This window comes from Cheilinus undulatus, linkage group 12 (genome assembly GCF_018320785.1).
Source record: "Cheilinus undulatus linkage group 12, ASM1832078v1, whole genome shotgun sequence".
Classification (NCBI taxonomy): domain Eukaryota; kingdom Metazoa; phylum Chordata; class Actinopteri; order Labriformes; family Labridae; genus Cheilinus; species Cheilinus undulatus.
In genome coordinates, this window is record NC_054876.1 from 7,558,164 (window position 1) to 7,579,799 (window position 21,636).

At 37.4% G+C, this 21,636-nt stretch overlaps 1 protein-coding gene across 2 annotated transcripts in view; it reads right to left on the reverse strand.

Annotated features, from left to right (window-relative positions):
* Positions 1-19,941, reverse strand: part of usp25 (ubiquitin specific peptidase 25) — a 77,085-nt gene extending 57,144 nt beyond the window's left edge. For both annotated transcript variants that reach the window (XM_041800972.1, XM_041800971.1), the window contains exons 1-4: positions 19,703-19,941; positions 8,508-8,585; positions 8,023-8,167; positions 5,103-5,226 (exon numbers count right to left, since the gene is read on the reverse strand). In XM_041800972.1, coding sequence (XP_041656906.1) covers positions 5,103-5,226; positions 8,023-8,167; positions 8,508-8,585; positions 19,703-19,744 — 389 coding nt within the window. In that variant the 5' untranslated portion in view covers positions 19,745-19,941. The remainder of the gene's footprint in view (positions 1-5,102; positions 5,227-8,022; positions 8,168-8,507; positions 8,586-19,702) is intronic.
* Between the last annotated feature and the right edge of the window lie 1,695 nt (positions 19,942-21,636).

The following is a 21,636-nucleotide window of genomic DNA, read 5'->3' on the forward strand; positions in this document are numbered from 1 at the left end:
CACTTTTTTCCTGTCTTTTCATTTATTAATGACATTAAAAATGCCTTTCTTCTGTTGTTAAACAGACACTGGAATTACTCTTTGAAAATATTTAACAATGACGGACTCCAATTTAGAAATTCAAGTTAACTAATGATTTGCAAGGAAAAGGATTACGTTTTGGATTTTAAAATGCAGTTATTCACAATATCTGAAATAATATATTACTATTTATCACCAAAACTAATGCTATCAGTCTTTGGTTTTTTCCAGTTTTCTTCCTTTTCTGCACAAGACAACAAACACACTTGGTAACCCCCAGGAGAAGCTAGGACCCTCACTTTTTTCCTGCTTTTGCCTGCTCCTCACAGAGCAGACATCCGTGTTTTGCAGCCCGGAGCCAAGCGGTCACGTCGCTCCCGACGTGCAGTCGGTGCAAACCCCTATTGTAGCTCCACCTTTTTGGGAAGGATAGGTAAGACTGGTACCCCTAAGGAAGGGTGCCAAAAAGTCTGACCGTACGGGTCGATTTTTTGGGACCCCTTCCAACTTTTGCTATATGGAAACACAAAAAAATGCGTGCCGTGCTGCACCGAACTGAAATGACCTATTTGAAAAACAATGGGTTAAATTTGTTCAAAGGACCAACAAAGAGCCAGTGCTAATGGAAAAATGAAAACATAAAAGAAGCTTTTTATCTGACACCTAAATCAGATTTGACTGACAGCAGCCCAAGTTTGGTTCGTCTTTTTAGCAGTTGATCCTTTCTAAACTGTTTTTTACCTGGACTGTCACAAAGGCTGTAAATAATCATTTACTTCATTCTTTTCACAGCACTGAGAGGTGGAAGATAATTTTTATCATGTGATCTAATCTTACTATTTTTTTCATACAACAGGGTAGGATGTGATCACAATTTGCTCCTGATCCCAATCAGAGGCTATCTGTGAATATGCAGTCAGATCTTATGTTTATTTATCTGTTTACAGTAGAAAAGTGAGTGTTATATGTCGGAGTATCTATCATTTTTAAGGACAAATGTTATGATCTTTGAGACCCTTTTGAGACCTCTTAAAAGGAAAAAATGATACAAATACCACAGCTACATAAATTGACAAACTAGACCAAATACTAGTAAAAATTAAGCATGAATAGATAAACAAGATAAGAAGAAAACAAAATGGACCTACTCATTTATTTATTTTTAGTTTCTCCTTCAACAATTCCGGATTTGTAGGATATCTTAAGACCTAAAATGTTAAAACCTCAATGTAATGGCTTTTTAGACTTTACAAGGATCCAAACGGACCCCAATATGTTTTGACACAGCGAAATTAAAGCTCTGACCTGATTTTTAACAATCCAGACCTGAATACTAAAGATCCTTATTCTAATTTGCACTTTTGCACTTGAGATCATAAAAATAATTTTTGTGCTATCAAGATGTAGTTCATGAGATGAGACCTGCTCTAGAGAAGATATTTCATCCTGTTTGAGCTGATGGAGCTATCGTATTCGCCGTCTGCTCTAATGGTACATGGTGTAAGAGAGCGCTGCTTCTTTTACCTCATAAACAATCCTGACTGCTGACTGGCACAGAACAGACAGCAGCAATACAGGGCTCACAAACACTAAAAAACAGCCAAGTTTAACACTGGCAGGACCTCAAGTTACTCTCAGAATGACTGTTAATTAGTTAAGGCTTGAAATGATCTGGTGTTTGTTATCCAATCCTGTGAAAGTGACGGTAAGCAGCTGCTTTAAATGAGAAGCTGCAATCGGGATGGTTAATACAAGCATATTCATCAATAATAAAGAGTATGATCTTTGTATACAGAGCAATGCAAGATCAATACGATTGTGAAGCATTTATGTCTACCATGCTTTTATAATGACATGATTAGAGGTCGCTAAGCCAATCCAATCATTAGAATTTTTTGAAAAGATTCAACAAGATTGGGCTCCGCCTTTTTAATCAAACCAGCGCTCCACAGAGTTTCTCTACTTAACAGTTACCAAAGTTTTCTTTGCATGACCTTATGATGGAGAAAAGATGTTAAAAAGTGTCAGCCTGGTCTACATGTTTATGTAATCCAGGAAGTTTTAACCAAGAGTCATGCCTGAAAAGTTGAAAATTATCAATAGAATCATGTCAGGTGCAGTGGGTGATGTTGGTGGCTGCGTTTTTGGTTGTAATGGCGTCCCATCACTTTATTCAAAGCTTTTAATCATGTGACCACAGCAGAAGCCTGGAGAGCAAAAACAGCCCATGATAGTAGCAGCTACTATTGACTGCTGCATGAAACCACAGAACCAGACATTTTATTCTACAAACTTCAAAATGATGCATGCATACCTCACCTGACCACTGCAGCAAAGCATATGCTGATTTAAGCCAGGGCTGTCAGACTTTCCAAAATCAATCATGATTAATCTCGCCATTTTTGCACTTTTAAACTATACTGTTTCTCATTTTGTTTCTTTTGGATTTTTTTGTCTGGTCTTAAACTGAACTGATGACTTCCTGCTAGGATACAGACCTGCTTCTGTTTTGAAAGAAAATAAGACAAAGTTTAAGACACAAACTTTACTTTGGAAGAAGGACCTTGTTATGGATTGAAAAAGACATAAGGGAACAGTTAAAAAGATAAATGTTTGATAACACAAGTTGCGGATGACTTTTGTCTTATCCTTTTTTTTCTTAAAAGTGAACTGTGACATGAAGGAGCAGTGGACTTCGGCTCTGTGTCCATAGCCAGTATTTTTAATTCTAGTAAGCCTGAAAACTTTAGAGTGCTTCTCACCAGCGTTCCTTGTTGCTACATCACAAAAACATGAATCCCGCTTTCCTCAGTAGAATCTGAAAGGTTGTTTTAAATATCTCAAAGTGCTTCTTATTTATTTATTTTAAGGAAATGTCGCAGAGAGGCCATGCAGACAACGTAAAGGAGTCCTGTCCCGACACAGTCAGCAGCTGCAGACCTGAAAACTACCCTTGAAAAAAGACAAAGGAAGACTAGTAAGATAACTTCTCTTTCCCTAATGTCAGTAGTCAGAAGTTCTGCCCCTTCTTGATTTTGATTGGCAAGTGAGGGAGAAGTGACACTGACGAGTGCAGCACTGTCCAAAAGTTGAACAATTTTCAACTGAGAGCGCATTAAGCACAGCAGCAAAAACTATCATTGCTGCCCAGAGCACTGAGTGCTCAGAATGCTGAACTATGATGGTTTTGGAAAAAAATTAAGCACTGCCAAGTGCTAACAAAAGCTAGCTTTGGCCACAGACTCTTACTTTACATCACTGACATTGCTTAACCAAAGTGTGCCGAAAGTACGAGCTTAATTTCCATTTTAAAAAACGGATGAACTAACTATGGACCTTAATAACTATAATATCTGGTATAGGTCCTGGTAAGCCTCTGTTTGCTTTTGAAAATCGTGTAGGGGAGACAGCTTTTGCCCTTGGTTCCCAACCTGGGGTCTGGGTGCAAGACTCTGTCTGCCCTGAGGTTGTTAAAATTAGATTTGGAGATATTAACAGAAATCATGGTATAAAAATAATTCATGCAATGGTTGTTGGGTAAAATAATTTGTGTTTAGGGCTACTTTGTCTGGATTTACACACAAAAAAAGTACAATTTATGTTAATTTTGGTGACAGAGTAATACTGTCTTTCTTTCATGTCAGTCCTTGGGGGGCTCAAGTTTTCATAGAAACAAGTAGGGTGGGATCAAAGGAAAAAAAAGGTTTGTAATCACTGATTTATGCTTGCCTCCTGCATGACAATTTCGAATTTGTTCTGCAAAGTCCACACAGTGTAGTTTCTGTGCAGCAGTGTTGCTCTTTTAGTAGCATCCGTTTAACTGTGTAGAATCTGCACATCTAGCTATCATACTAGCTATTATATGATACTTGAGATCTCAGCCTACAGTGATGAGACAGACTCACAGTCCATGAGTCGCTCTGCCCTCCTTGACCTGTCACTTATCCTTAATGAGGAGTGTTCTCAGGCAAACCAGTGCTCCACATGGTTTATTTACTTAACAATATACTCCAAATTTTCTTTAAGTCCACAGCTATGACATGAAAAAGGGGACGCTGTTAAAAACATTGTGTATTCCAGCACATTCTGAGTACTGAAGCAGAAGCAACCGCTTTCAATACACAATAAGAGGGAATTAATTTTCATTGCATTAGGTCTTGTGCAGTGCAATAATGGTGTGTGTCTATATAATGGCATGTAAGTTGTCCTGGAGTATAAGCTGCAGCCAGCTTTTTAGATGAAAATAGAGGTATTAAAAGTGTAAGTTATAGATGATGTGATACTTATACAACAGATTTTAGGAAAAATAAAAAATGTATAGTCTGCATTTACTTCAATCATGAAATGTTCAGAAAAAAATATTTTGTTAGTTCTGAATGTAAACTTTTCACTAAGAGGAAACGTCATTTCCAGCATAACTTTAATAATATGTCATTTAATACACTGCAAATTTGCAACATGTTCAAACACCTGATAAGATTACAAAAGAATGTCCGGCAAGACTAAATAAACTGAGATATTTCAAGGATTTCTCTTCTGTTTCTGGCTATTCTTTCCCCAAAGATTTAAATCATAATCTGTTTTTTTCACCTCACTCAAGATCAGTTATCCACCAGTGCGCCCTGCTCTCTAAATCTAGCTGCCTAGGTAACTGAAACGTGTAAAACCCTGCATAAAGTCAGATTTCTGATTTGCATGCAGCTTTAAAGCAGAGTTCAGTGAACGAAATACCAAAATTTTGATCAGCTTTATTTTATCCAATAGTGACCTGTTAAATCATGCCTGGGTCAGAGTCCAGGCCAATCCTTAGGTTCAGCTCCGGACATCCCTGATTACAATAAGGGTCCTGTGTTTTCATTTCACTGCAGCTCAACATTCAGTATTACGTAACTAAAATGCATATCAGATATATTCCAGCTCACCCTGAGTAAACAGTTGTAGGTGGAACTGTTAAGTGTGGATAGTCATCCAAGGCTTGGCTGAATGTAGGTGTTCTTAACTGTTATTGATTTAACAGATATTGAGTCCAGAATTTCTTGGCATCTTTTTGCTTCATCCGTCCATTTTGTTTTTGAGCTTACCTGCTAATGGCCTGCTCCTCATCAGTGATGCCCGTCTCCCTGAACGCCCGGTTAGACTCCTCCAGGCTGAGGGCGATCGCTCTCTGCAGATCATCTTTATCATCTCCAGTCAGATCAATTACATCTGCATAAAGAAAATAAAAACACACATAAAAGATACACGATCACAACGCAACACACAAACACAGATTATATCAGTGGTTTTTACACACTTTATGTGAAACATCCAAAGCTTAGAGCTGCTTAATCTGTGTGACATGTAGGAAAATGGAGCTGCAGATGTTTCACAACTTTGCAAAATAAATGCTGAACTTAAAGTCAACATATTGCACTTATTCTTTAAGATGCATCTGAAAGGTGCTTAAAAAGCAGAAAGATCAATTTAGAGACGCTTTTTTTTTCCCTTACAAACAAATACATTAAAATTGAAAGTCAATGCCTTGTACTTTAAAAATGGTTGAGAATTTTAGCTTTTCTGTCCGCAAAAGTGTAAAAATCTGAACCTCAGGCATTTTTAGTTAAAAAATACTAGGTGTTCTTTTTTTGATTTTGTTTTACAATATCATAATAAATTTAAAGATGCCACTTAGCATTCTAGAGGACTGTACTGTGTTCAATACCCCACAAAAACAAGGGCAAATAAGTTATTAGGGATGCATGATATTATCTGCATCTCACAGTATCCACAGTTATTAGCATATACAATTGTATTATCAGTAAAAGCAAACAAAAAAGTTCTACCATTTGTAACTATTAAATCAGCTGTTAATTTCTGCCTACAGCATCGGTAAATATTCATCTATAGCATCTGTTAATTTCAGCCCGAAGCTCTATGACTGTCAGCCTATAGCTTCTGTTAATTTCAGCCTATAGCTTCTGTTAATATCTGCCTACAGCATCTGTTAATTTCAGCCTGTAGGATCTGTTAATTTCAGCCTGTAGCATCTGTTAATATCAGCCTGTAGCATCAGTAAATATCAGCATCTAGCATCTGTAAATATCAGCCTGTAGCATCTGTTAATTTCAGCCTGTAGCATCTGTTAATTTCAGCCTGTAGCATCTGTTAATATCAGCATATAGCATCTGTAAATATCAGCCTGTAGAATCAGTAACTGTCAGCCTGTAGCATCTGTTAATTTCAGTCTATAGCACCTGTATCAGCCTGTAGCAACTGTACCAGCCTACAGCACCTGCATCAGTCAATAGCATCTGTAAAAATCAGCCTGTAGCATCTGTAACTGTCAGCCCGTAGCATCTGTATCAGCCTGTAGCATCTGTTTATATCAGCCTGTAGCATCTGTTAATATCAGCCTATAGCATCTGTTAATTTCAGCCTATAACATCTGTAAATATCAGTCTGTAGCACCTGTATCAGACTACAGCACCTGCATCAGCCTATAGCATCTGTAAAAATCAGCCTGTAGCATCTGTAACTGTCAGCCTGTAGCATCTGTATCAGCCTGTAGCATCTGTTCATATCAGCCTGTAGCATCTGTTAATATCAGCCTGTAGCATCTGTAAATATCAGCCTATAGCATCTGTTAATATCTGCCTATAACGTCTGTTAATATCTGCCAGTAGCACCTGTTAATATCTGCCAGTAGCATCTGTTAATATCAGCCTGTAGCATCTGTTAATATCAACCTTTAGCATCTGTTAATATCTGCCTGTAGCATCTGTTAATATCTGCCTATGGGGTCTGTTAATATCAGCCTGTAGCATCTGTTAATATCAGCCTGTAGCATCTGTTAGTATCTGCCTATAGCATCTGTAAATATCTGCCTATAGCATCTGTAAATATCAGGCTGCAGCATCTGTTAATATCTGTCTATAGCATCTGTTAATATCAGCCTGTACATCTGTTTATATCAGCCTGTAGCATCTGTTAAAATTAGCCTGTAGCATCTGTTAATATCAGCCTATAGTAGTGCTGGCCAATTAATCAAAAAATAATCAACAGACATTTTGAGCCTCTAACTGATGAAAACCTGCTGTGTCAATTATTCCAAATGTTTTTCCTTGTAATATCTCTTTACTAATGCACCACCCTCTTGAAAACAAACTACTAGCTGTGTAGTCACGTGATAGGCAGCCTGGTGTCACAAGGCATGTAGCCTGCTGGAGACCCAAGAGAAGAAGAAGTACTAGTCATGTGACATCATCCCATCCAGTCTGCTAAAACTCATCCTGTGCAACGTGAGCAGCAGATTTATTTTCTACTTTTTATACAACAGCTGCTAAAACTGCTCTAGGAACTGCATGGTGTCCTGCCTATTCGATGGCCCATGTATTTGAAACACAAGAACATCAGTTTAATTTCAGCTGATGTGTGTTTTGATTTCAGTTGTTTCAATAAATAACCATAAATTGTTACTCTTTGTATGTTCCTTTCAGTTATTCGTTCTAAAATTCTACGAATATTTACAAAACAAACAGAATCGGGGGTTGGGGGTGAAATAATCTTTCATTAATCATAATTGAGGTAAAAAGTTCAATTAATCATGATTTTGATTTTTGCCATATTCGCCCAGCCCTAGCCTATAGCAATCTGTAAATAGCCTCTGTTTCTAGGACCATAAAATCTATGCCAGCTAAATTCTTCTTTTTATTTACTCTGACTTCTAATACTTCTAAGGGTGTTGTAGGGACACATGTTTTAGGTCTAAACAACACTTACATATCATTATCGGCTAAAATCAATTTATTTATATCAGCGTATCAGATATCAGCAAAAATACATTATGGTTTATCCCTAAAAATGAAAACCCGTCTCAGCCCTGCTGTTTATTTAACACAAACTAAAAGCAATCTATATGGGCCCTGGCCACCATTATGAAACTACAAACTGAGCTGATGCATGTCTCAGCTTTGAATCCTTCCTGTAAGGCTGTCATGATAAAAGTTGAGACATATGGCTCACTCGTGTCTGCCTGGCTGCCCACGCTGATGTATCTGTCGCTCGCCACCTGGGACGTCTGGTAGTAGGTTGTCTCATCTTGCTGAGGAACCTTTGCATTCTTCTCAGTCAGAAACGCCACAGCCTCGGCCAGATCTCCATTGCTCACCTGCAACAATGAGTTTGCAAAGAGTAACATCATTTGGATTTAAAACATGAAAAATACTACTTGATATAATTTCTACAAGAACTTGAAGTATGGTACAAGAAAAGCTTTTTTTAACAGCTTTAGTTTTTACTAAAACCTTTGCCAATACTGTGAAATGACTGTATGGCAATTTATTTGTGAGCATCTTGCTGAGGCTGTACAGGATGGATGGCCTGTACTAGGGTGCATCAAAACTGCCCAAATAAAAATAATGTGCAGCTTAAGTATTGTCTTTCCACACTGTACATAAACATTTAACTGTAATAGCCGTGTATTAGCAGAAATGTGTTTGATAACGTACCTGCAGGGCCTGCTGAAGCAGCTGAATGTCTGTGGTGCCTGTGACTTCCTTCAACTGGTTTAGTAGTGTCTGCTGGTGCTGTCAGAGGAGAGAGGAACGACCAAAAATACAAAGCTGATAAGAGAAAATATGGTTATGAAAAATGCAATTTCAATGAACCACAATTTCAAGAGTAAAAAGAATGCTTTTGATCCAAAGTGATTAAACAAATCACTCACAGGCTAGTTACTAAAGTCAGTTTTTCAATTTGTGGTAATAATAATGCAGATTTTTATCTATAGTTTATTTAAAACATCAATAACTGGAGAACATCTGCAAAATGCAACCTAGATCAGACAGAGTTATAACAGGTACTAGAGGTGTTTACGGTGCAGATGGCCACTCTGTTTGAAGATTCAGTGTCTTAACTGTCATCAATTTAGGGCTACTTGAGGATGGATCATTTAGGGGTTTTTAAGAGTTTTAGGAAAACAAATGCACGTTTATTAACAAAGTTTGAGTCATAGAGCAATTTAAGTACTTGACAGAGTTTCATAGTTAGAACACCAAGACTATCAGTAAGTACATTAACAACAGAAGAGACTGCTTTAAGCTGGAGTGTCAGCACTGAAGCCGAGTTATACTTCACTGCAGAAGGAGCAAAACCACAGAGTTCAGCAAATTTTAGAAGGAAAAAAAGACTTAAACAAATGCCTGTAAAAGTATCATTTCATTACAGAACAATACTCATGTTATGACTTGAGCCTGAACATATTCAACAGAACTTAAGAAGTGATGCATTATTTAATTAAGCTATCAATTCTCATCATTGTTAATGAGTTCATTAAAGTCTGCTGACCTACTGATGTCAACCCCAGCTGGACTGAAACGCCTGGCCACACACACTTCACCTGCAGAGCATGGTTTGAATAAATGAACTATAAATACAGAGAGAGAGCACTTAATGTCAGCATCCGAGGCTGGAGGCTTAAGTCTCACTGAGAGGAACTCGCACATCGGCCTGACTGCAGCAGACAATAGATCTCAGTGTCAGATATAAGGGGACTTCTCTGGTGTAAGACCCATTACTAAATGTCTCACACAATGGACCGATTGTTAATACATCCATGGAAACTCTACACACCATCTAAGCAACAGACATTTTCAATACTTTTAATTCAGTTGCCACGGATACTGAACAAAAGCAATGAAAACAAGCAACACGACCTCTGCTCTGTTACTCCAGCTTTCCTCTAGCATGAGTTTGAGTCTTGCTTTTAAGCATTGTCTGATTTATAACTGTTAATATGGGTTGATAGCAGTGAACAAGGGGCAGACATTTAAATGCACAGCATGTATAATTCCACCACCAGGGGGCTCTCAACCTAAACAATAACTCAATATGACAATTACAGACTGGATTGTACCCAGCTCCACCCATCTCTGCTGTTTTCACCCTGTTAATTGAGAACTCTGTTCAATAACAACAGCACATCATAAAGCATACTTACGAGACAGAAAACTGGCGTTTGGTTTTCATTCATAAATTTCTTAGAATGAAGGAGAAATACAGATACAACTGCACTTTAGAGTTCACGCTGAAAGTAGCTTGCGGATGCATATGCGCTCTAGTGTTGCTTTCATTGCACATGTACTTTAGCTGGGCAATTAATTGAAAAATAATCTAAACCGACATTTCCAGCCCCTAAAGACGTAAACCTGCCATGTCAATTATTTCAATTTTTTCCCCCTTGTAATTCTCTCTCTACTTATGTACCACCCCCTTAAAAACAAACTACTGGCTGAGTAGTCGCGTGATAGGAAGCTAGGTGTTGCAAGGCATGTAGCCTGCTGTAAATCCAAGAGAAGAAGTACTAGTCATGCTTTCATACCCATCCAGTTCACTAAAACCCAAACACGGAGCTGACTGTGCAACGTGAGCTGCAAAGTCATTTTCTACTTTTTATACAACAGTATAAAAATTATTTATTTTGTTAGCAAGAGATACAATTTACTTATTTTCTACTTTTCTTGGTAAATTTGCCTTTTTTTTACATTTAAATTGTTTCAATAAATAACCATAAATTATTCATCTGTGCCTATTCCTTTCAATCATTTGTTTTAAAATTATACAAGTATTTTTAGAGCAAACAGAGTAACAGGTTGGGGTTGGAAAAATAATTCATTAACCATAATCGAGGTAAAAAGTTAAATGAATTGTGATTTGATTCGCCCAGCCCTAAAATGTACTGAACATTGTAAAATATGTGATCCATTATGGGTAACACTGTGTGTAATTCCAGTCTAGGTAGGTAAAATTGTCTGTAAGGACTTTGGTTTTAAGACAGAACAAAAAATTGGAATAATTCAAAGGTGACATATCCAAAATCTTAAAACAGCTGCTAGTCACACACAAAAATTAGTGCTAGAACTGATTTAGATCTGGTGTTACCACAGTTTTCAAGACAAGTATACTACTTCTGATTTTTCAGCCCTTCTCTGCAGTGGTTATAGCTTAAATAGGCCATTTAATTGAACCACTGCCCTTCTCATAAAAGCACTGGGGTTTATCGATGAGGGTAGGTTTGACTCTGCTATAGTCGGTGGCAGGACATCCTTTTCAGACCTTTTTCCAGCTCACTCGTGCTGTATTTCCACCAAGTGGTCCAGTTCAGTTGTTTGGCACACAGTTTATTGTGTTTCCACTTTTCAAAAGTTGGGCAAAATATGTAAATAACTGATCTGTACCATCCTACTTCACGACACCATTGTGTTTGGATACCAAACGTACCTTTCCATTCCTGTAGGGACAGGAGAAGACCAGACCAGATGAGCCAGAACTTCACTAATCTTACCTAAAAAATATTCGACACCATATTTATAACTGGGAAATGTTCCTTCCTCAAATTGTTGCATGCATCCATCTAAAATAGCCAATGTCTATTTGGCACTGCTATTTTGAGATCCTTGCAAATTTCCACACTGCTGATATAATTCAACAAAAGGATTTCCAGTCCTCAGAGTGACTACTATTAAAGTGATCTCTAACTGCATTCAAAAATCACAGAATGTATTTTATCATGACTTTAATTTGCCCTCAAACAGTGTAACTATCAGCAAATTCCCATTTAAAACTGAGCACTGACAGCTCAGCCAGAGACATCAGAGAGGCTTCTCTGTGTAGTTTCTTGAAGTAAGGCACTCATTTGTTGTACCCTGGGGGAGCCGTTCAGTTAGCTGGTTTTACACCTGACTCTAGTCTTGCTTTCAGCTACAAAATTTTACGGGAGCTTTCGGAGGCAAAAGTGCTTTTATGAAACCCCAGGGGCCGTAGTGTCAGTGCAGAAAGTGTAGAGAAAGTTCACAGCTTTGTTAGTGTAACAGCACATAAATAATGCACCACACCCAGTCTGTCTGTGAACAGCATGCTCAAGCTTTACTAGACAAGAGAGCAGGAGAATACTCAAGGAGCACGTAAGGTCACAGTTGTAGATAAACAAATGAGTTTTTTTATTTCACCCACATTTAAACAGGAAGTCCCATTGAGATTAAAATCTCTTTCACAAGAGAGATCCAGCCAAGGTAGCAACTGTCAGAAAACAACACCACATGGAAAACATGATTCTGTATAGGGCTGTCGACATTTCAGAGCCAAACCAGTGACAGGAAGTTAGCTAATGGTAGTTATCAGTTAACATCAAAAAGTTTTAGATCATCCGGGCACCTTTTCAGACTATTTTGAAAGTTTGGCAGCTGAAGAAAAGCTGTCTGACAGAGACAAGCTAACCCTTGGGCTGAGGTTTCCAGATCCATACTCACTGTTGGCTCAGTGGGTCAACGATCCAAATATGCAAAGTTACAGTGGACGATAGTGCTACGCCACATCATACCGTCCACAATGATGGGAAATTAGAACCCACCACCTGCCAACTGCAAGTATTTAGGGTGTATAGGAGGGGTGAGAAAACTCCACCTACCAGCCAGCGGGGCAGGTAAATAAAAGTAACGTACAAGAGTGATGTTGTGTTGGTAAACAGCATATACTGAGTCATGGTTTTCTGCTTGTTCTTATCAGCTTTTTGATCGGAACAGAACATACCAGCATGCTCAGTGATGAAAGAGACCTGCCTCCTTCTCTCTGTGTCAGAGCTGCTGTCAAATGTTTAAAGGCAGCTGTGTGCTGGATGGTCTCACTCAATATCATAGAAGTAGTACTGCTACTGTAATGTTTCGCTCATCTCTGCCATAATGCAGGAAAATCCCCTTGAAACACTTCACTTTACTGAACAGCCCTTGACTTGAATACTACAAGCCTTGATTTTAATTTCATACTTCATTACATTATATTATACTGATTATTAAAGTAAAGTGACTGGTAAAAAAAAAGAAAGTAGCTGGTAGATTTTTAAATACACCAACCACAGTGGCAGGTACTGTAGGAAAAAAAATTAATTTCCTACTCTGCTCTCCACTATAATACAGTAATAGTTTTTGCATAATGTCACATGGCTATATGAATGATGACTACAGCCCACCAAGTGTCAAATATGGGTAGTTTTTCCATGCAGGTAAATTTCAGAGGACTATGTGAAACATTGAGGGTAAATGTTTGTATCAAAATAATCATTTACAACAAAAGAACTGAAAATGCCCTTTGTTTTCTTTGAACTTGTAAATGCTGCTACCTGCCAGCTGAAATCACAGGCAAAACATTCAGTACTTCTTCTATAGTGTCATATGTATATCGTTACTGCATATTTCCTTGAAATATTGTGATGTAATTTCAAGGCTATAACACCAACCCATGGTGGACAGACATCTTCATACCTTGTGCAGAAACTCAGCATCTATACTAAAGAAAAACTCAACATATATAAACCTATCAGGGCGTACATTTTTTTCTTAGTTGTCTGGTCCAGAATATTGAATACCAAGATCTATCACATTGTTTCTGTGCATTAAGGTCTTACATTCTGCTGGTCTGGGCCTGTAATGGTAATAAGTATCTACTCTTTGTTCACTATTTCATTCATTGCTTAAAGGGGACATATTTTACCCTTTTAAGACAAGTTTATATTGGTCTCAAAGGGTCTCCAAAACATGCCTGTGAAGTCTGTTGCTGAAAAAACACTCCAGTTTAGGATTTTTGCATGTCTAAATACCCCTCTGTTACATGGAAAAAAGGTTGGGAACCACTGTGTTAGAAAATTGGAAATCACTCAAAGAACATCTGATTCTATATTTACAACATAAACATCTGGCTTTTGCTCCAAAGAGCGCCTTAAGCTATGATACTCAATAAAAATGTAGGTCATGTTTTTTTAAGGTCCTATATTGACATCCAAGGCTACAATAAGACATTTTTTTCTCTTATAACAGGGATCTGGCCTGCTGTTTCTTTCCATTTGTTTCCACTGTGTCTTGCCACCACTATGTCACTGTGCATACACAACTGCTGTAGCATAATCATACCACCTTTCAAATGGATATTATCTCAACTAGCTATCTCATCAATAGTAACAAAAAGTACCAACATTTCAAATAACTACATATCTTTGGACATATATTTTGATCTAAGATGCTGCTGGAGAAAAGACAGAACTGTCTAAAATACAAAAAACACTTGCAATGTTATGTACCAAACACTGCCAACACATCTGGACAATTCAATAAGTGTACAGAGTTAGCCTGCAAGTTGTGGCAAATAAAACCAACAGATGATTTAATATTGGTTGTTCATGTTGCTGTAGCATCAAAATATGTATCAGTATCAGTTGAATTGTACTGGTAGTTTGTCTGAGTTCAAAATTCTGGTATCGAGACAGCCCTGGTGTTAAATATTACAGTGTAAATCAGACAATCTGGGCTAACTTTAAGGTTCAAATAAAACCAAGTCTTACTTTACACAGAGGTAAAGTCTAATTTCAATGTTTATTTCAAGTCTACTTATAGTTTATCTCAGATTTTAAGAACTCATTATTGGCTCTTGAGGAAAACAGAGCAGGATACTTCAGCTATCACAGCTACAAATGTCTGAGCTCTTTATTCTAACTCACACATATGTGACAGTTTTACACCTTGCCATGTTTCATCCCCTGGAGATAAGTAAACAAGAAGGTGGCAGTATGTTTGGGTCACTGACAGAGACTGATGGATGCAGGTTTGCTGGCACTGAGAGAGCAGCCTGGTTGATGGAGTGTACGGGAAGTTACACCTTTGACAGATTTGGGCCAAGCCAACCACAAGAGCAGTTACTCAGATATGTGGGCACACTCACAAACACACAGAGATCTCGTCTCCATGTGACATGTCTGGCATGGCTGTTTGTCACACTGGTCATCAGCCATTAAAAGGCAGCTTGTGAATAAGAGCTCATAACTCTCTGCTGGGTGCAGCTGGGGGCATTCCCACTGATTCTACTACCACATCCTCACTGCTGGGTTGTGTGCCTGTATGAGTTACAAACAAAACAAATCACACCTACTGGATTAGCAGTTCTTCAAACATGACCCAATTTCTCTATTGACAGGTCAAAACATGAAATCTTGCACCATACTCTGCTGTTATTAGGCTCTCTAATGATGGATAAAAACTCTTATGACTAAAAGCAGTGAGAAAAAGTCAAATTACTGTTAGTCTAACAGCTGACTTCGAATACATGAAAACATGGGGGGCATGGATGGCTTAGAGATTGTCTAGCATCCCATGTGCGGGGTTTACAGCTAATTGATCAAATCAGGTAACTCAAAAGTGTGCTACTTTGGCTCCACTATGAAGTGTGTCTTCTACTCTGGCTTTGTTTTCACACCCTACAGTCTAATGTCCTGCCTACAACGCCACTGATAAGCTAAATATCACACAACTACTAGCGAAATTAACTCTGAGGCCTGGGTGGCATTAGGGCTGAACGATTTGGGGGGAAAAACCTAACTGCGGCCCCCCAATATTGCGATTGCAATTTGATATGCGATTATTTCTCAAGTTCTTCTTCTTGTATGTTTTATATTATACAAAAGCAACAAATAACTCTAGATTATAACCAACCCAATATTAGATTAAACAAGGGCTGATCCTTTTTTTAAAAATATCTAATTGTGATGATTTTGACTCATTGCAAATTGGATATGAATTGTTGTATTAAAAGGAAGTGATTTTTTTTGTAATTTCATATTTAATAAGAAAAAAGTACAAAAATTAAGAAAGAAGAATTTTTTTGTAGACTATTCTAAAATAATGGCACTTGATTAATTGCATGATATATAATGCATAATGTCTCTGCTGCATAAAACAAGTTTTAAACTGGTATTTTGACACATATTTCAGGTTAAAGAAATATTGCACCTTCGATAATCTGAAAGTTGCAGCAGGCCATAGTGCAATTTCATCTAATTTTCAATTTATTGCCCAACCCTAGATGGCACTGACTTATGGTGGGTATGGCTTCTCCTCTAGTATCCTGCTGTTGCTGTGTTGCCCGTTTCTTATGTTGTCAGAGTTGGTGCTAATTAATTAACCTGCAGCTGTAATTTGGTCACATCATGGACATTTAACATTTCATTTAGTCATAACAAATGCACATCTTTTCAAAATATTGGTTATTGGTACTGTGCACTACTAATAACTGTTATCGTAATTGGCCCTGAAAAAACAATACCAGTCGATTATAATCGATTATATTGTCATTGAAGTGTTTCCTGCACATAGACGATACCTGGGAGAGCCACCCAGGTATCTTTACAACCGCCCTAAAATATCTGGCAACCATTTTTCTTCTTTAAATCCATAACCTCACCATCCATGCATGAGAGAGGTGGCCACTAACACATAAATGCACAATTAAAGGAAAGACATTTCATGTTAAAAATTGTAGCTTTGGCTTCTGACACTATCATTTTAATCTTTGCTTCTACAGCTGCTTGTTGCAGATATTACACTGCAATCCTGCCCTCCAGGATAATAATTGCAATACACTATCTCATCAACGTTATGTTTTCATATACCTCACCTGCTATAATTGTGGAATATCAAGTGATGCTATTTGAGCATTCAAATACAATGTACAACAGACAACTACTGTTAAAAAAGGCAGAAACACATTAAAGATGAGCATGTGAAATTGTGAAGGTTAGGCAACCCCCTCTGCTGCTGCTACCACCCAAGTACAGTGTAATACTATGGGAAACACTGCACTGCTTGTTGACTTTTCCAGTTAAAGCTGTACCTATGCAACATACTTATTTTGGAATACAGTGTAAATACATCTATTAGGATAATGTTTAATAAAGTGCCTTCTAAAAAATAAAGAGTGCTCATATTTGACTTCTTGTCTTCATTGATGAAAAAGCAGCCATAGTGTAGTCATACCCATGTATCTCTGTAGAACAATGAGGACCATGACATATTGTGATGTCTAAGCAAATGGAATTGTTGACAAGCTAATGGCAACTGCATCAAGAGGCCAGTGAAGCTGCACAGGCCTAACATAGTTAATGTTTGAGGACATCACTGAAGCATTTATTTATGCCTCTGCTCCAGAATCCTAACTAGTTACAGCTCATCAGATTTCCATTTCACCCAGCAAGGCTGTTTTTCAGCTACAGTATGTGAACTATGTCAGATTTGGCTCTATACAGCAGGCACATAGTGCACATCTGAGAAACAGCATTGCACACAGCATTGCATGCAGTGTGATACAACATAACCATGATTACATAACTCTTATGCAAAGTATTCTTTCTTTTCATTCATACTAGCGGAGCAAACATATAACCCACGTTGTAGCAGCATCAGTAAAATGGTTACATAACTAACCAGAGCTGTGCACTGCTGCTGGGCACGGTGGTCAGACTAAATCCAATAACCACTAGTTCAAGGAACAGACGTAAACTGAGAGTGTGGTCAGATATAACCTAGTGATCCATTTCTCCAAAATGAACCGTTACACACTTGGCTTGTTGTAAGGATAGTGTTACAGAATTTCAGCCAAGTCAGTCTCCCTTTGCCTCTGGTTTTTGTCAACAAACATGTCACATAATGGTTGTGAAGAGTAAAACTGTCAAAATGTGCCATACTTTAATATGACCACAAGTTTTAAAACAGTATAGTCTGTGTCACACTGAGGATAGATACTATGGCTGGGATTTTTTTTTTTAATTATACTGATATATATTAAAATGAGACAGAGGGTAAAACAATATTGTTTGCTTCAATACATACAATGAATGCAAAGTAAATTATGTATATTTATCTTATTTAAATGGGTGTTTTTCATTGATATCATTTAAGCAATATGGCCTTTTAAACTTCCTCAAAAAATACATTGTTTTGACTGAAAGTAGACCAAAATGTCAGGGCTTTGTATTAACGTAAGTGCACTAAAAAATGTTTTTAAGGAAAATTAGACTAGAAGGTGACTACAGGTAAAAGGTTTGTGAACAACAACCTAAGGTGGCACAAACCGATACACGTTTGTGTATTTTCAGTGTTTCTAGCCATATGAATTAAAGGCCTTTTACATTTTTCAAACCATCTTGAGTGCCTGGACCAGGATTTTTTTTTTTTTTTTTTTTGGCCAGTGTATTTGGTCATAAATTTTCTATCCCCTTCATTAAGTTTTCCCTTCCATGAGCACCAGTGGTTTAAGAGGCACCAGAAGCACTCCAGTTTGTACCTCTTTTTAAAACTAAAAGCCATTTTTATCTAAAGACAAACACTAAATTCAAAACAGCTTGCAAAATTAACACATATAGTACTGCACAAATTATTCAATTGCAATAGTATAATTGTATATGATTTGTTGATTTTTGTTATGTGAAAACAGGGAAATATGAGATTATTCTTCATTCTGCTCCTTTTCATTCAAAGTGGAATATTTTACATTGGATATGAATTGTTGTGTTTTACTGAATGAAATTAACAGAAATAACTGCATGTCACAATGTCAAGCAGTGCAACTGCATTATTGCATAAAAGGCTGCAATTATTTATGTATTAAATAATACCTGAAAAGTTCCTGAAAATGCCAAGAAAGACGCCTTTACAATAGTGCCATTGCATTTGCATTTTTTCAAAAGAACATTTGTTTCAAAAAAGGAAAAACTTATTTTCAGGAAAATATTGAGTTATTTGGAATTACTGAAATGTTACTTAATATTTGTATGTTTATATTTCAAATGTATAAATTTCAAAACTTGCATTAGTCTCTTGATTTAAAATGATCACAAAACAAGTAGACTCATGATACAGTTTATGCATTACATCAGAATGTGATTGAAAATCACAATATTGTCAAGTATAATTGGAATTGCAAAATATTACCAAATTTTGCAGCACTAGTTAAGAGAAAATTTTGGCCTATTTTCCTTGCCTTAACATGTAGCCTGAAAAGACCTAAACTGCACTATTTTATAAGAGAAATAGGACAGGAATAAATCTATTCAAAACTGCAAACAACCCCTGCTCGCTGCATATATTGCACAGCTCCACTGGCAACGTTTTAGTACTGCAACTTTAAGTAAATTCAGACATGAAGTTCCTCGTATTGGGTGCCTGAGGGGACTATTTTTGTTGCTGTTGTATGAATACATGTAATAATATCGGTATGTTTAATATACCTATACCTTCTAATATCATAACCAAGGAAAATAAAGGGGTATGGTGACATCCTTGACACCAATCAAACATGTTTACATACTAAAACTAAAGTTAATGGCATCAGCACAGCGCTCAGTTAATACAGAAATGTACTGACTGAAGTATGAAGTTGCCAACACAAACGTTAAATCTGTTTCTGTCACTTGGCCTTGTTCCTTTATTTTGACGACGCAGTTAGCCCAGGATGCTACCGTTGCCAAAAGAGCTGATGTCAATATCAACACGAATGAAACAGCAGCTATGGCTAATGTTACACAACTTAGACAGTGCCGAGGTTTAACTGAACTTTACGTAGTGCCGTTAGCTAGCTTCGGCTAACGGCTAGCAAAATATTGGATAACGCTCTACGCTTGCACATCAGGCCCAGCCTTAAATGGATCTTTTTACATTTTAAAACTGTTTGGGACCAGCGGTTTACATACGCGCCCTGAAAAATGTCAAATCACGACCGACCAAACTAAACAAGGTACATTCCAATCGACTCTTCAATTGCTTCGCACCCCAAAACTATGTAGCATTTGAGGCTAAAGTTAGCTAGCCACAGTTAGCTCCTGTAAGCCTACCTTCTGAGAATGCTGCTGGAGGACATTCTGCTCCACGGTCATGGCGGGTTCAGAGATAAGTTTTAATAAACGGAAACCTGGGTTTACAAAACGCAAGAGGTAATTTTCACCAAGGCGATTTAAAACACGATGCTATGACGTCCACTCCTTAATCAGCGACATTACGGGCGCCATGGCAGAGGGACTAGCGCAGGTCGTCAGCAGGAATGAAAACATTGCTCTGCCTCGACTGAGATCTGGGATCGATTACTCACGTCTTACTGAACTGCAATTACGTCACGGGTCAGACTAGTTGCAGCCGATGAAAGCAATCTCTTAAGACATGAAATTAAAATAAAAGCATCATACTATCTCTACACGAGCAGTTAAAAATTACCACATAGTATCTTGAATAGCATATAGAGGGATACACCATTAATGCACATTGCACTGGACACCAGAGTGTTCACCACATACATTTTTGTAATTTTCTAAATTTTGCATATGTTCCTTTTAAAGTTCTCTGCTTAAGTCAGAGAGATATAACGCGACTGAAAAAATAGGGAAGGATGCTGTAAAGCTTGTGAGTTCAAAATAATCCCCAATAAAATAGAATAATTAATCATAGAACAGACATTTTTAACCTTGTTGTCCAAATACCAAATTGCTTCTTTGCGTATGCAATGCACGCAAAATTGCAATATATAAACTCATTTCTGACCATGTTGTGTTTGTTTTTATTTTTTGTTAACTATTTATGTGTATATTTGTCTACATGTTTTCCTATCCCAGGCATGTTGTTATGTCTGTACCTAGCTGTACCTGTACCTACCTGTACATAGTGCAGGTATAATGAATACCCTTTGCTGGTGACATTATAGAATCAGACATTTGTATGCCACTGAAAAGCTTATACACACACACACAGCATTATAAGACAAATCTGCCTACATTACATTGAATACTAACATTTTCAGCATTTTCATATATAAAGATGTGTGAACCCATTATTTTGCTTTAAATGCCTTTTGAATGACGCTTTAAATGCTGACTGTACCCATCTTATGTAACTTTCAGAAATCCACATCAAACAGTTTCCGCTGTTTTAAGGCAGCAGAGGAGAAAATATTAGGCTACTGTTTTGAAATGATGAGGGCAATTTTAGATCAGTAATATTACAAAAAATGATGTTGGCTGTAAAGGATGCATTTTCAAAGATAAAACACCAACATTTATGCCCAAATGACGTATAGATTTGCAGGAATATTCAATATGAATTTGAACTTTAAATGGTTTGAAAATGGTATGTTTTAAGTGTCTTTTGTGCAAAACATGGGGAAGTAAGCCTCTGGACCCTACTAAGATTGGGCTTAAGCCCTTCCTGTCTCCACTGCTAGCTCTGTCTTTTAAAGAAAACAAACAAAAATACAAATAGAAAAATATAAATGGTTACATAAACCATGGATTGAAAAAAAAATCTTCTTTTTTGTTAGTAGACAGGTGAATATGAAGCTAAATCCATGCCAAAAGTTTTGTTAAAGACTGAACTGAAACTAAAACAATAATGTGGTGTTATTTTTTTCAGTCCCAGCTTTAATGTTTTCAGATCAAAATCTTTTTGTTTCAAATTCAGATCTTTTCTTTGGCTCAGTTTTGTTTTTTTTTTTTACTTTCAGATTGTGTGTTTTTTTTTTTTTTCAGGTTCAAACTTCTGGCCCTGTACCATACTCAACAGTCACAGTCACTCTGATCACCACTCAACAGTCACAGAGTTACTCTGATCACCACTCAACAGTCACAGAGTTACTCTGATTACCACTCAACAGTCACAGAGTTACTCTGATCACCACTCAACAGTCACAGAGTTACTCTGATCACCACTCAACAGTCACAGAGTTACTCTGATCACCACTCAACAGTCACAGAGTTACACTGATGACCATTCAACAGTCACA